The sequence below is a fragment of the Peromyscus leucopus genome, chromosome 6, assembly GCF_004664715.2.
Source record: "Peromyscus leucopus breed LL Stock chromosome 6, UCI_PerLeu_2.1, whole genome shotgun sequence".
NCBI lineage: Eukaryota > Metazoa > Chordata > Mammalia > Rodentia > Cricetidae > Peromyscus > Peromyscus leucopus.
This window is the reverse complement of record NC_051068.1, coordinates 78378730-78395723: the sequence shown is the minus strand read 5'-3', so window position 1 is coordinate 78395723 and position 16994 is coordinate 78378730. Positions and strand designations below refer to the sequence as shown.

The window sequence follows — 16994 nt, the reverse complement described above, 5'->3', positions numbered from 1 at the left end:
GTATCTATAGATAGCATCCTGAGATCTGTATTATAACTTGGACTTCACCCTGATAGCTTCATGCATAATCTGCTTAGAGGCTCACTACATAGGATCTGACCTGGATACACACATTTCCTGGCCTCCCAGGCTTTTCCCAAAAACCTTGGTTTAAGTCTCCTTGATTTTCTAGCTGTTACATTCTGTGTGCCTGTAAAACCCAACATCATATGGACAATGCCAAGTTCTACTGCCAACTCAAGAAGTAGCTGGGTCCCTTAGACCAAGTCTGCCACAGCCCCTGTCTAGGTGGCTGAACCTGGTAAAACATTTCCCTAGATAGCTCTTTCCAACAGAGGACCCCAGCAACATTCTCTTTTCAAATGAAAGACTTTCAAATAGGTTCTCAGCTTTATATCCTGGAGCCTGCAATGGTGGACTATCTTTTTTTTTCCTACAGTCCAATCAAAGTATGAGTTTTTGTTTTTTTAATTTTTTCAAACCGCTATTCCACTTTGTCTGTACTGGCCTTCTTAAAAAATTTTATTTATTTATCTATTTGTTTGTTAGTTTTTCAAGACAGGGTTTCTCTGTGTAGCCTTGGTTGTCCTGGAACTCACTCTGTAGATCAGGCTGCCCTCAAACTCAGAGATCCACCTGCCTCTGCCTTCAGAGTGTTGGGATTAAAGGCGTGTACTATCACTGTCTGACTTAAAAAAAAAAAAAAAAACAATAACAAAAATCCCTTTAAACACATTCATGCTCTTTTTCTGGCCATACTTCAATTTTACACATTTCTGCTCTGCTGTTTGCTCCAGAGTTTCACTGTAAACCTGGCCAAAAGCAACCCCAGTACTCATGCTACAGTCTGAATGTTATTCTTTTTGAAATTACTTCTACCAAGTAAATTATTCTGTTTAGTTTTAAATTCAGCTTCACTCAAGTTTTAATGGGCATAAATAATATAGACAGATTCTTTGCCAAAATATAGCAAAAGTGGTCTTCAGTTCCCAATAGAATTCTTATTCCCATCTGAAACCTCATAAGCCTGGTCTTCCTTGTTGGCATTTTTAATCTGTTCTTCAGAACTCTCAGCAGAATTGCCCTTTAAGCTTCTCCCACAGCATTCTAGAACTTCTCTGGCCCTCAACTCTTTCATTGTCTTCTCTCAAACCAATTCCAAAAGCCTGTGAACCAAATGGTCAGATTGATTGTAGCAATGATCCCAATTTTGGTACTAATGCTGTATAATTAGTTACCTTTGGGTCACTGTTGCTAAAATGTTTGACAGAATCAGGAGAGGTAAAATTTGGTTTGATTCATGGTTTCAAGGGATTTTCAGTTTATCATGCCAGGGAAGGCATAGCAAAGTTCATAGCAATGAATGAGGTAGAGGCACCTCAGATCATGGTCAACTAGGAAATAGAGCAACCAGAACTATGACCTCCATAGACTCTCCCCTAGTGGCCTGCTTCTTCTACCAGCCAGATCCTTTCTCTCAGTTTCCATAGTCTCCTAAGATAGTGTACATGGGAACAAGCACAAAACAGGAGCCTTGGAGGGACATTGAAAATGTATGAGGTTTTCTTTAATATATATATATATAAAACTTTTATACCACAATGTATTTTATCATGAAATGTCTACATGCTAATTATCTAGAAAGCAATATTTTTTTTACAGTTTTACAAACAAATAGACTACAGTTTGCTTTGTGTGTTCCTGGTCCCTATTGTCTTGATCTGAGGAGCCAGGTAAGCTAATTGTAAGCGTGTATATCTTTTTTTGTACAACTTTCATGAGGCCTTCCCAAACTGTAGTAGAGCTCCCAATGTAGGAGAATTAATAAGTTACACTGATATTATGAAGTTAGGTATAGTGGGAAAAATCAATTATTGTTAATAGTGTTGAGTTAGCTATATTGAATAGTTTATTGGGGGAGGTCACAAAGTTGTCTTTTGGACATTGCTGTAAAAAAGAACTGAGAAGTGGTCATGCCCATCTCTTGCTTGTAAGGAAAACAAGGTTATATTTTAAAGGTTTCTAGCGTCTATATATACAATTTCAAGGCTAGAGATTTATAAAAGAAAAATTGTATGAAGTTTTTAAAGATGCATACAGAATGCTGTCAGCACTTTCTAAAAAGATGCATGTGATCAGTAGATGAAAAAGAACTAATAATCATCACACAGCCATAATAGGCTTTAAAAATAAACATATGGGGTCGGGCAGTGGTGGCTCACGCCTTTAATCCCAGCACTTGGGAGGACAGGCAGGTAGATCTCTGTGAGTTTGAGGCCAGCCTGTTCTACAGAGCTAGTTCCAGGACAGCCAGGGCTGTTGCGCAGAGAATCCCTGTCTCGAAAAAACCAAACCAAACAAACCAAACACCAAAAAATAAACATATGGTCTGCCTATGATGATGCACAGTTATAATCTTAGTATTAGGGAGGCAAATCAGGGAAGATCAGGAGTTTAAAGATAGCTTGGATTATATAATGAGATCCTGTCTTCAAATAATAATATAAGATAAACCTTTTCCTTTTAAAGACCAAAGCTCAAAAGGAGCAGAGATTCTCCAAGAAGAACATGAATGAGTAGATAGCCAACTGCCTGAAAAAAAAAAAAATACCCATTTTGGAGTTGGGGATTATTAAACCCAGAGCCTGGATCCTACTGGCAAGTTCTTTTCCACTGACCCACCTTATACCATTCTTCTTTTGCTTCTACTATAATGTTGAAGGAAGTTGGGCATGGTGGCACACCTCTTTAATCCTAGCACTCAAAAGGCACAGGAAGGCAGATCTCTGTGAGTTTGAGGCCAGGCTGTAGCAGAATCTTAGAGAGTCTTATTAATAAAATCAAACATGTGAGCCAGGTATTGGGGTGAAGCTGGAAGATCAGAGATATAGTACAAGCCACAGCTACCTCACTTCGCCGGATCCTCAGCTGGTCTTGTTTCCTCAGACTGGAGGCCTCTGAGTCCTCATCCAGAATGGGTCTCAGCTGAACTGCTGCTTGAAAGCCTGAAGCTTAACCAGCTAAAAGTTTAACCAGACAAATGTTTCTAGTTTCTGGTCCTCACGCCTTATATACCTTTCTGCTTTCTACCACACTCTCTGGGATTAAAGGCTTGCTTTCTGGGATTAAAGGTGTGATGAGTCACCATGCCTGTCTGTATCCTTGAACACATGGATTTCTGCCTCTGGAATGCTAGGATTAAAGGCGTGTGCTACCACTGCCTATCCTTTATGTTTAATATTGTGGCTGCTCTGTCTCTGACCCCAGATAAGTTTATTAGCATGCACAATATTTGGGGGAATACAATACCACACCAGGCTTTTACACATAGTGAGTTTCAAGACAGCCAGGGCTATGTAGAGAGACCCTGTGTCAAAAAACCAATAAAAACAAACAAACAAATAAATAAATGAACCAAGTTACTTTTCCAACAATGTAGGCTAAAATAATATGAAAGAGGAGAGCTGGGGATTATGCTATACACCTGGTTAGGGGGTGGGGATGAATAAGAACATAATATAATTTAGAGGCAGCTCACAACCACCTGTAATTCAAGTTTGAGGTAATCTAAGGTCAGGGCATCTGCACTTATGTGGTGCATGTAGATTCACATAGTTATATATATGCAGGTGCACATACATAAATCTGTTTAAAAAGAGTATGATTTACTTTAAATGAATGTATATTTTCAAAACTTCAAAGACAAATGAGGAAGTGGCTCAGTTGGTAGGGTGCTTGTCTGGGATACATTCCATCCACAGCACTGAATAAACCCGGCATAGTGGTACACACCTGTAATCTTAGCACTCACAGTGAGGCAGGAGGATGAGAAGTTCAAAAATCACCCTCTACTTCATAGTAAGTCGGGGCCAGCCTGAACTGTTAAAAAGACTTGTGAATTCATTTCTGGAGTTCAAGAGCCTTAGACATGACCTAAGAATTATTGTAATTTCTCTCCTACCCCCAAATCTTGGAGGAAAATATAAGAAGTACTTATTATGTAAGAAGAAGTGGGAAGAGAGAAGTGTTCTGTAGATTGTGGAAACACAAGTCTGTTGCCCTACTGTAGTCTAATCTATAATAAAACTTGAATAAATTATTTAAAAACAAATTCCAAGTATTTAAAAACACTTTATCGCCACGAATCAATATGTATTTCTAAGAAACAAGACACGGCCAAAATGACCTCATTTTTGCTCCCCGCCCCCCAGTAATTGCTTCTGGATTAGAAAATAGTAAAGACTTGTTGTATCTTGACTTTAGCAAGTAGTTGACAAAGTCTCCTTACTGTCCTTGTCAAAAAGAATGAAGTGTGAGTAGACTGATTTACAGTTGCTTGTGTGCTGAACCCATGCCAACAGGACTCAGAGTTTATCCAAATGATAGCTGGTTACTTTATCCACTGATTTCTCAATGACAATTGGTGGTGAGTCATAGTTTGCGTATGTTCAATAACTATGAATTTGTAATTGTGAACTCCTGACTAAGAAGCTGTATATTGAAACTTGAGTGCCTGGTTTTTTTTTATACAATTGCAATTTTAATTACAGACATTCATCTAGCCAAACTATTTGTCTGATGTATATAGTCTTAAATTTCATAAACCAGTTTCACAATTCATAAAATGAAATTAAGGAATAGAAGTCAAAGAGTAATAATTCTTTTTTTTAAAAAAAAGATTTATTTATTATGTATACAGTATTCTGCCTATGTGTATGCCTGTATGCCAGAAGAGGGCACCAGATCTCATTATAGATGGTTGTGAGCCACCATGTGGTTGCTGGGAATTGAATTCAGGACCTCTGGAAGAGCAACCAGTGCTCTTAACCTCTGAGCCATCTCTCCAGCCCGAGTAATAATAATTCTTAAAACATAGGCTTGTTAGGTAAGAATGTCCATATTATGAAGAATCTTTTATTTGTGTTTGTTTAATAACATTTGCAGTAGCCCCAAGTAAATGTTTTGCGTGCACTTGAAATGTCAAGGTTCTGTGAACTAACCAGTTTTATTAAAGTTTCATTATGTGTAAATCACTGATGGTTACAGTAGTTTGTCTTCATTGTCAAAAACAAACAACAAACAATGATGGAGTTGCTGGAGAGTTAGCTCAATACTTAAAAGCTCTTGCTGCTCTTGCAGAGGACTCTGGTTTGGTTCCCACCAGCCACTTGGTGGTTCACAACCATCCTAACTCCAGTACAGGAGATCTGAGACCCTCTTCTTGCCTCTTCCAACACCAGGGCACATGTGGCGCACATACATACTCCTAAGCAAAACACTTATACACATAAAAGCAAAAGATTATGAGTTTCTAAAATAGTTCCAGATTTTATTTTCACTTTTAGTGGTGCTAAGCAAGAACTCTACTGTCAGCTCTAGTTGCACATTTTTAATAAAATGCCAATTTTTAATAAAATTGTCTCTCATTGTTTTCTTTGTAACTGCTCATCCCAGCAGAAGGTAATGGTAAAAACAGAGTGTGATTCTAGTTCTGATAATTGTGGGCATTGCTCTTTAAATTTAGCCTTTTCTGTTCTAACTGGCTTTAACATATCAAAGGTCCTTAAAATAAGATTTTAGTTAATGCCATTTCCCCTTAAGAAATTCATCATGCTAGATTATTTGATATTTAGGACTTTATCTTTTAATTATCTCTAAGCTAAAAGACATTATTTTTGTAACTTAAAATCTAATCTAGGTTTAAGCATTTTATAGTTATCTCTAAGTTATGCCATATCCTAAAAGTTTTGAGTTTAAGAAAAGGAAATTCTGTTGTGAGCATGGGAGATTTGTCCCCATTACTCATCTGTCATGTGGTGGCATGGGCAGGGGAGAGGGCACCCACTCCCATCATCAATGCCCGAGGCAGGTGGAAGAGCTGGCCCTGAGATTATAAGAGCTAGAAAGAGAGCTGGCCCTGTGTTCCTGCCCCTCATCAGCTGCAGCACTGGGAAGAGTGACTCCATCCCCTCGCCTGGGCTACACTGTAGAGCTGGCCCTGAAGGTGTAGGTGTGGGAGAACCGACCCCAGGAGGTGAAAGTGAGAGAGTTGCCCCTGCCCCTGGTGGTGGTGGAGGGGGAAATGTCAGTCCTGAGGACCCAGGGCTATAGGATTTCCAAGACACAGGGCAGCAACTAGGGCAGCAACAGGAAGCCCAGGAAGAGTCCCAGCAAGGGCCCAGCATTGATGGTGTATCAGAGACCAGGGGCCTTGAACCAGACCCATGATTCTTTGTGATGAATGCCTGCATGTAAAACTGTATGGACAAAAGGGGTTTACTGTATGACTCACTGTATCACACTGCAGCTTCCATGACAAGATTTTCCCTTTCTTCCTTTCTTAAATTTTATTTTGTTTTATTTTGGGAAGGGAGGGAGATGGGTGGGATTGGAAGGCATGATGTGAAAGACACAAAAAATAAATAAAAAAGAAAATTTAAAAAGAGGAAAAGGAAATTATGAGTTATAAAGTGTTGACTCTTTTTTTAGTCATACCTATATTACCTTTTATCAAAACTAAACCTTTTCCTAAAGATATGTTGGAGAGCCAAGTTTTGGATATTGGAGCCTATTTTATTCTTTTAAATGAAATAGAATTCTTTTAAATAAAAGAAATAGACACATCCTCTGTTCAAAAAACAAACAAACAAAAAAACCCTATCCAAATATCTCAAACACTTTTGGCCATGTAGTTACAATCCACCAAAGCTTTTGTCTAGTATTTATAAAGAACTTGAGATACCTGTTACCAAATTGTGAAAGTACTTAATGAACTTATTATCAGGTTGATTTTTATAAAATGAGCATGGTGCAGTATTGATTATGTATTAGGTTTTATCATCTACTCAGCAAGAGTATACATAAAAGTAAGACAATATGATTTTGTTTGAATTGGGGTGGGATGCTAAATGCCTAGGAAAAGCATCCTATAAGATAGGGTTGTTTTGTATTCATCATTGTAAATACCTTTAGGGTTATTTGTTTTAATCACAGTGCTCTGTTTCCCTCCTGCTTCCCCAGTGCCTATTTTTGTTAGGAGGAAGAATGGAGTTGTTTTGGTTTGTGTTTATTACTAGGGCCTATGTTATCTCTAAACTTAAGAAACACACTGATTTCCTGGTTATATTGCTATCTTCCTAAGTAGGTTCTGTGTATTTATATGTAGTAGAAAGGAACAAAAATGATTAGAGATGCAGTGTTATGGAATGGTAGATAAAAGGATGAACTGATCTGTAGTAAGCTTTTGTTATGAAACCTTGGTGTGTGTTGTTCTAAATAAAACACAGTGTACTCAGCTAGTCATTTCTTATGCACTGAGATAATACGTTTTGTCTGAGCATTGATCTTTTCTAACTATCTACAGTCTTGTCTAATAAACAATGTTTGCACTGCTTTTCATTGCTTTCTTACAAATTTATATCTTTTAGATTTCTGTAACCTTCTGTTTACTGTTCCTATTCCCCATTTCCCAATAAATAATAGGAAATATTGGACTGTCTTACTTATTCACTCAGTATTTAGGAATCAACAAGTAAACTGACTGTTCAGCCTAGTGACAGGTGGAAGGTCTTGGGCTAGGGTTAGAGACTGCCAAAGCTGGAACACGGGGGACCTAGCATCCTGAGCAAGAGTTTGGATTTTTTTTCAAGTGCCATAGAAAGTCATGAGGATGGGGGCACTAACACTGACCTAGTCTGTTTTACATCTCCCTGTGGTGCCTGTGTGAGGGGCAGGGAAGAAAGGAGATAAAATGGATGCTCGAAAGCTGATTAAAAGGCTGCTGGTAGAATTCCAGATGGGAAATGATGGTGGTAGATTAGATTAGAATGGCATTGATGAAAATGGAGAGCAGTGGCATATGATTTGGAAGTACAGCTGACAAAAATTGCTAATAGTTAGACCTAGAAGACAGGGGTGAAAAGAGAAATCAAAGATGGCTTTTAGATTTGGGGATTGTTCTTCCAGCTGGTGGTGCTGCTGTTTGCAAAGAGTGAGAAAACTGGGGAGATGGTGGAAGAGTCTTGTTTTGTCTGTTTGAAATTTGAGGTGCTTATCTGAAATTTCCAGATATCTCATCTGCAATGTATATGAGTGAGGTGGGAGTTGAGTAGAGATAACTTAAGGATGAACATAGGATCTGAATTTGGAGCTTTTAGGATATGGTGGCATTTAAAGCCATGAGACTGAATGAAATTACTTTGAATGTTCATCACATTCTCTGCACTATATGTTCTCCTGTCACATAAAATTATACCCACATTACATTGCAGTCATTTATTTGAATTATAGTACCTATAATATACTTACCTTCTTGTAGATAAAGATAAAATACTGATTTCCTTGTCCTATTATTAGCTAAGTGATTTAAAGATATTTGATCACTATTTTATATGCTTACTGAATATCTAATAATCACATTTTGTTTTTTTTTTTTAAAGGCAAAGTCATAAATAAAGATTTGCGTCACTACCTGAGTCTTCAGTTTCAGAAAGGATCAATTGACCACAAACTTCAGCAAGTCATCAGAGATAATCTCTACTTAAGAACTATCCCATGTAAGTACACGATGGCATAAAAGAAATGAGACAGAAATATCTTTACTTAAACTTCTAGAAATAATTTAGTGAAATATTTAAAAAAAGAGAAAAGATTTGAACAATGAGTAAAAGGACTTGCTGCCAAGCATGATTATGATTTCCCAAACCTGTAGTTGAAAGTTTTCCTGTGTCCTGCCTGGTCTGCAGCTGCTCAGACCCAAGTAAACACACAGAGGCTTATATTATTTTTAATATAAATAAAAAAGCCATGGCAGGCTTTCTGCTAGCTAGCTCTTATATCTTAAATTAACCCATTTCTATTAATCTATGTTTTGCCACATTTTCTGTGGCTTTACCTGTGTCCCATTACATGTTGCTCCTTGGGCAGCTGACTGGCATCTCTCTCTGCCTTCTACCGACAGGCATTCTTTGAATTTCCCACCTGCCTCTAAGCTAACTTGCCATAGGCCAAATGACTTTATTTATCAACCAATCAGAGCAACACATATTCGCAGCAGATAGAAAGGTATTCCCCCATCACAGACCTATCTGGTAGAAGAAGAGAACCAGCTCGTACAAGTTGTTGTCTGGCCTCCACACTTGGCATGCACCTATACACACACACACACACACACACACACACACACACACACACAAAATATTAAAAATGAAATTGTGAAGACTAATTTGGAGACAAAGAATGAAACAAAAGTTGAATGAGGAGAAAATTCTTCTGAAGACTATATATGCTCATTTTAAGTAGAAAAATGTTGACGATTCCATATTGTGACTTCTACCAAAGTGATGACCACAATTTAAAAATACGTACTTATTTGCTCTTTAAAAAAAAAAAAGTTTAAATTTTTTATTATTTTGCCTGCATATATGTCTGTGCACCACACTCACACAGTACCCTCTAAGGCCAGAAGAAGGCATCGGATTTCTTGGGGGTGTTATATGTGTGCTGGGGATCAAACCCTGGTTCCCTGGGAGGGTAGCCAGTGCTCTTAACTGCTGAGTCTTTGCTACAATTCCTATTTACCAGTTCTTAACTAAATTGTATTCCTAAAAAAAAATTTTGAAAGCTAATGCTTTGTACACTAAAAACAAGTATTTTATTAAAACATTACTAGCTATAAAATCTACTCCCCAGTGAAGAAAGGAAGCATACATTGCCTTCTGTGTGAAATTTATTTTGAATTTTTATCTAATTATTAGTCTTAATACAGAATCAGGATATTGATGTACCGGTACTTTTTGTTTTTAATGTATAATGAGAAGTCATACATGCTCAGTTTTGGCTTCAGTAAAATATGGGTCTGGGGAAGAATAAAAAAATAGCAAACAAATAAAAGGCATGTAAAAGCATCTTTTTTTTTTTTGGTTTTGTTTTGTCTTAGTTACATTTTTATTGCTGTGAAGAGACATCATGACCAGGGTAGCTTATGCAAGAAAACTTTTAACTGGGGGCTTGCTTACCATTTCAGAGAGTTATTAGTCTGTTAGTACATAGAGAGAGCATGGCAGCAGGCAGGCAAGCGTGGCACTGGAGCAGTAGCTGAGAGCTTATGTCTTATCCATAAATGAGAGAGATGGAGGGAGAGAAAGAGTGAGCGAGCTATCTGAATGGCCTGCGCTTTTGAAACTTCAAATCCTACACCCTGTAACACATCTCCTAGTTCTTCCCAAAAGTTCCACCAACTGGTGACCAAGCATTCAAATATATGAACCTATGGGTTTCATTCTCATTCAGACCACCACAGTTTTCCCTTTCAGTCTATTTGTAGATTTTTGTAGATAGTAGCTTTCATTCTGGAGTTCTTGGTTGCCTTTTTTCTCTTTTTTACTCTTAGAGATCCACTTCATTTAGTTGCTATTTGAATTTCCCTGAAAACATGTATGTAAGCACTTGGCCTAGGAGAGGCACCCAGGCAATAGTGGCCTCCCTCCCAGTGTAAGATCACTTGCTTCTCCTTCAACCTAGCCTGTCTTTTGTGGTGGTTTTAAGTCTCGTCTGTATTCAGAGTCCACAACAGACCCTTGACTGTTTGTCACCCTAAGTCTTCCAGACTGTAGGATATAGTTCAGACTCCTTAACCTGATTCAAAGTGTTTGTTTTTAAGTAACTGCTTATCCATACTTTGTTTTTATAAATCTTCTTTGCCCTGGTTCAGAATAGCCACTCTATCTAATTTGTGTTTCCATGATGTGTCATTGCCGATCTTTTTATTCTTAAAGTTTCTGAACTTGTTTTGCAGATAGTTGTGACTTTTCTCAGTAGCCAGTGTGAAACTCCTGAACGGTTCTTATCTTTACCCTCACTGTCTGTTCTGTCGGGTGCTCTCTGTAGAAGCCGTTTTGCTTTCCAGTTAATTTGGTGTTTCTGTTTAGAAAGATTTGTCTGTTTACCATAGTGATCAGCTTTATATTGTTCTGTGATACTCTTTTTCTCCCCCCTTTGTTGTGTTTTTGTCCCATGTTACTAGTATATCTGTTTTCAATAGGTCAGAAGACTTATTCTGTTTTGCCTGTTTTCTTCTTTCTTACTCTGATTTCCCTCCCTCCCAACCTTGAGCTCACTACCTTGCCAAGGTAATTTTGAACTTCTGTTCCTCCTGCTCCATCTTCTGAGTGCTGAGATTAAAGATGTGTCATCAGTGCACCTTTTTTTTTTTAATGTAATGCTGGAAATTAAACTCAGACCTGGTACATACTAGGGAAGCATTCTACCAATTCAGCTACATCACCAGCTCATTTACCCTGCTTTTTGATACTTGAATTGTGCCTATATTTTTCAAAACAATTGTACTCTCCCCTTTATAGTCATCATTTACTCATATTCTTCGAATAGCTACATATTTAATCTCACCACCAATCCCCTTATTGTTATTTTATTTTTGCAGTAATTGTGATTGTCCAAAGCTAGTTCTATGCTAGGTTTCCCTAGAAAAGTTCTTAGCAGTTTGTGGTTTTTATATTTTGATGTTCATTTGGATAGATACTAAATTTTGGATCTTATTTTTTTCCCTTGACTATATTAAGTGTAGCAAGCAGCTATCTCATTGTTTCCTGGCATAAAGCCTTGCTTTAAAAGGTTTGATAGCAATCTGATTTTCAGTCCTTCTTAAGTAACTTATTGTTATGATGTCTATTAAACATCTCAGGATAGCGTTTTAGTTCATAACCTCATTTGATTGAAACAAACTCATAAATAAAAAAAAATCACATAGCTAGATTAAGGTAGCCACACAAACACCTGCCAAGTCCCTAACTTGATACGTTCCAATAACTTGTATGCAGTTAGAATGGCCGTCTTATAACTATGTAGCGTTGCTTAGGGTTTTATACTTTCACTCTGAATTATGGCCTTTTCCAGTGATCCTCCACAAACAGCGCAAAACACAACAGACCCGAAACTAGAAAAACAATTGGTTTTACATCCTCTGTCAGGACTCATGTGGCCTTGTGCTTACATTCCACTTTTCCTCACCATCTAACACTATCTTATCTTATTCTTTCTAATTTAAAAATACCTTTATTATAAAAAAAAACTTGCAAATAAATAATTTACCAAAATTAATCAGACCCAAAGTCAGTACATCTGAGTGAATTTCTATACAGTTTGAATAGTCATGTCAATGGAAGCTGTGTAGCTTCATACTGTATTTACACTCTCACTATTGAATATATTTTTATGCACTCATCCACCACCAAAACCACAAGACAACAAGAAAGGCTAAATATTAGGGGACAAGAAGGACTGAATGCAGTTAAGGGACACCTGTTATAAAAGAGGCTAGCTGGGCGGTGGTGGCACACACCTTTAATCCCAGCACTCGGGAGGCAGAACCAGGTGGATCTCTGTGAGTTCAAGGCCAGCCTGGTCTACAGAGCGAGATCCAGGACAGGCACCAAAACTACACAGAGAAACCCTGTCTCAAAATAAAAAACAAACAAACAAACAAACAAATAAATAAACAAGGCTATGCAGCTAATTATTTTTTCTGGTTCTGTCACAGATTTTTTTTTTTCCAGGATAATGTTTCTAAGTTTCATAGCTTTAGAGTTCCCTCTCCCCTGTTGAAATACACTATAGAAAATAAAGACGTGCCTTCGAAGACTCTCTCCGTACTGTCCTCTGCCCTTTTAGTTGTTGCCTTTTAGTTGCTTTATCATCTCAGGTTTGCATTTCTCCTCAGTGTGATATTTTGTCCTAGAAAGAAGCTACAATCTAAACAGTTTTGGTTCATAGGGTCTAAGTAGTTGCAGCCTTTCAGAGCTTAACAGGACTTCTTTTTTTTTTTTTTTTTTTTTTTTTAAGATTTATTTATTTATTATGTATACAGTGTTCTGTTTGTATGTCTGCACACCAGAAGAGGGCACCAGATCTCATTACAGATGGTTGTGAGCCACCATGTGGTTGCTGGGAATTGAACTCAGGACCTCTGGAAGAGCAGTCGGTGCTCTTAACCTCTGAGCCATCTCTCCAGCCCTATTCTTTTTTTTTTTTTTTTTTTTTGTGATATATATTTTTTTATTTTACAATACCATTCAGTTCTACATATCAGCCATGGGTTCCCCTATTCTCCCCCCTCCCACGCCTTCCCCTTACCCCAGCCCACCCTCCATTCCCACCTCCTCCAGGACACGTCCTCCCCCGAGGATTGTGATCAACTTGGTAGACTCAGTCCAGGGAGGTCCAGTCCCTTCTTCCCAGACTAAGCCAAGTGTCCCTGCATAAGCTCCAGGTTTCAAACAGCCAACTCATGCAATGAGCACAGGACTTGGTCCCACTGCCTAGATGCCTCCCAAACTGATCAAGCCAATCAACTGTCTCACCTATTCAGAGGGCCTGATCCAGCTGGGGGCCCCTCAGCCTTTGGTTTATAGTTCATGTGTTTCCATTCATTTGGCTATTTTTTTTCAATAATTGAGTAAAACTGAAATTTATTATATGCCACAGTCGTCCTAGGGACCTCCATGCTATATATATAGCCTCTATGGTTCTATGGGTTGTGGTCTGATTTAACAGGACTTCTTAGCTTACTCACAATTGAAATGTCTAAAAATTCCTTTCTGAACCTGGGAACAGTGACACATGAGTAGCATTTAGCAATCTGAGTGGTCACTTCTGATATCCAAATACCATTCTGACTAAAAGACTCCATATCTGTGTGGAGAAAATTCTGAGAACAGGTCAGAGACAATAAAAATATAAGTGAGTCTAAAATATCTAGTTGTATCAGAAAGCATTTAATGTTTAAAACATTATACAGACATTCCAGAATTACATAGAAGCCACAAAGAGAGGAGTTTGCTGACTGAAATCTGAGCTCACTAGAAGAGAGAGGTGTGGGAGGATGAGTGACTCACGAGCGACAGGCGCTCCTGGGGAGATGGTTGACTGTAGTCCGGCAGGGTCAGGCTTCCTAGAAGATGAGACTGCGCAGTAAGGAGTCCTGTGATATCATTTACTCAGATAACTTTCTGTCTAGAAGCATTGTCTGCACCACAGCATCAAGGAGAGCAGGGCAGAAATGGCAGGCCTCGAGCAGAGAGAAAGACATTTAGATTTAGGACGTCTAAAGTGTCGGGAGAACTCTCTGCAAACTGCAGGGTTAGCCATTCCCAGTGCTTACTTGGGACTTAGAGACATTTGAATTCTACCCTGCCTGAGCAGAGAGACCCTACTTGAACAAGCCCCCAAAGGATCAAGTGAATATGCAGTAACTCATCTGCGAGAAAGAGAGGGAGATTGTTTTTTATGTGACAACCAAATAGAGACATCAGATACTAAAATATGTGTGTCTAACATCTAATAAAATCACTAGACATGAAAACAATAGAAAAATACGATCTAGATGACTTTTCAAAATAAAAAATAAGCTGACAGAAAATATAGAAATGATACATGTTACAATATTACCACACAAAGAATTTTAGAGTTTTTAAAATATGTTCAAGAATTAAACCATGGAATGAACACAGTGAAGAGAAAATGTAACAGCTAAAAGAAGTAAAACTTAAAATAAAACTCGCTGGACAGATGTGAAAACAGATTCCAGAATGCAGAAGTAAAGATCAATGAGTGAGAACACAGCAATATAAACTAATTAAACCAAGCCTAGAGAAGAAAGACGCTGAAGGGAGCCAGGGTTCCGCCATCACTGGCTAACTGCCAGTCAGCTTGCCTTTGTCACAAACAGGTTGCACAATATAGAAGTAACACATGGTGGACATTGAAACGGAGACAGAACCATGCCGTATTCATATTTAGCTAAAGAACTGTGTAACAAGCCGTGATGAGGAAAGCAGGAAAAACACTTTAAAAATTAGCTGAATTTTTGCTAAATTCCATAAAAACTAAACTTGCAAATTTAAGAAGCCCACAGACTCCAAGCAGAAGAAACTTAATGGAATCATACCAAGCATATCATAATCTAATTCCTTAAAACCAGAAACCAAGAGAAAATGTAAATTGAGACAGAAGGAAGAAGAAGATACTTTGCATGCAAGGGAGCAAAGGATTGCTACAGATTTATCAGCTGGAATAGCACAAGCCATTGAAATCTTTTAATATATTTTAATATACTAAAAAGAAAAAATGCCAATATATATTTCTCTGTATAACAAAAATATCTTTTAAAAGTTGATTATTGCCGAGTGGTGGTGGCGCACGCCTTTAATCCCAGCACTCTGGAGGCAGACCCAGGCGGATCTCTGTGAGTTCGAGGCCAACCTGGGCTAACAAGTGAGCTCCAGGAAAGGCAAAAAGCTACGCAGAGAAACCCTGTCTCGGGGAAAAAAAAAAAAAAAAAGTTGATTATTTTTTTCAGACCAAAAATGTGGAAGAATTTTTCAGCAACAGAATTATTATAAGAAATAGTAAAGGAAATTCTGCAAGTAGAAGTGAAATACTAGCAATCATAGTTTAGGATTTCATATCTTCTTTTAGTAATTTTTAAATTAAAATTTAAAAAAATCAAAATAAATAGAAAATAAGAACAGTACTCCATTATCATGAGTAGTTGCTATTTATTAGAATGTGCTTCCCAACACAGTTAAATGCACATTCTTTCCTAGTGGATATGGAATGCTGTAAAAAAGAGATTCAATGACTGTAAGAATGTTTATATCATGTAAAATATGTTACCTGACTACAATGGGAATTAAATTAGAAACTATTAACAGAGTAGAATCTAGAAAATCTCCAGATATTTAGAAATTTAATAATATAAATAACCTGTACATTAAAAAAATCACCAGAGAAATTTTTTTTTAAATCATACATGGCAACAAAGTAGAAACTTATGTACATTGAATCAAATTTTAGGCTAGTTAGAGCGCCATTTAGATGAAGACTTGATACTAAATATTTCTATTAGTAAGTGACAAAGCTGTCAGATGGCACCAACATCTGTCTTAAGAATGGGAAGAAAAAGCAGGGTAAAGCAAAGTTAGCTGGGAAGAAATGAATAGAGTAAAAACAAAATAAGTGAGTGAAACAGAAAAGAAAGAAAGACAAACTCAACACGAATTTTATTTATTTTTTATATTAGTATAATGACCTTGTAACAAAACTACTCAAGAGAAAGAGAAATCAGCATAAGGATGAAGTCATGGTGTCAGTAAGAACCCTCTGTACTTTAGGTGGCCGTTGTGAGCAACCCCCCTCCCCCAAGACAGTGTTCCTCTGTGGAACAGCCACGGCTGTCTCTGAACTCTCTTTGTAGATCAGGCTGGCCTCGAACTCACAGAAACCAGCCTGCCTCTGCCTCCCAAATGCTGGAATTAAAGGTGTGCACCACCATGCCCAGCTTCATTCTGAGCAATTTTATACTGAGATAAACGCTACAACTTACACGAATTGAACAAATTCTTCAGAAGATAAAATTACTAATGCTCATTCTAAATGATACAGATAATCCAACACTTTCTTTTTCAAATAAATAATTTTTGTTTGTAACTTCATTGTAAAAAAAAAAAAACAAAAAACAAAAAAAAACAACAACACCTCAGACGCAGATAGTAAGTAAAACCGCACCCCCCCCCCACGCGCGCAAAAAAAAAAAATTAGGAAAAGAAAAAATAATTCTATACAACATTTTCTGAAAAAATGGAAGGAGGGGCTTGAATAGTGTATGGTGGCTAAGAGCACTTGCTGTTCTTTCCGAGGATCCAGGCTTGAGTCCCAGTATCAACGTGACAGCTCACAGCTGCTGTAACTCTGGTTCCTTATAACCCAGTGGCCTCTTCTGACCCGTGTGGGCAGTAGGCATGAAGGTGGTGCATAGACACACTGCAGGTAAAGCACTCATAATATAAAATGAATCAATTAATAAAAAAGGGAGCGCTTCCAAACTCATTCTGTTATTTGAACATTATTATAATTGAACAAAAACAGACAAACATTAAAAACAATAGTAGACTCCAAATTTTCATGAACTTGAATCCAAA

General features: G+C 37.7%; 1 protein-coding gene across 4 annotated transcripts in view; it reads left to right on the top strand.

Annotated features, from left to right (window-relative positions):
* Window positions 1–16994, top strand: part of Magi3 (membrane associated guanylate kinase, WW and PDZ domain containing 3) — a 227867-nt gene that overhangs the window by 108850 nt on the left and 102023 nt on the right. For all 4 annotated transcript variants that reach the window (XR_005091822.1, XM_028859344.2, XM_028859345.2 and 1 more), the window contains exon 2: window positions 8439–8555. Coding sequence is in view for 3 of the 4 variants with exons in the window: in XM_028859344.2 (XP_028715177.1) it covers window positions 8439–8555 (117 nt within the window). In the remaining variant the exon portion in view is untranslated. The remainder of the gene's footprint in view (window positions 1–8438; window positions 8556–16994) is intronic.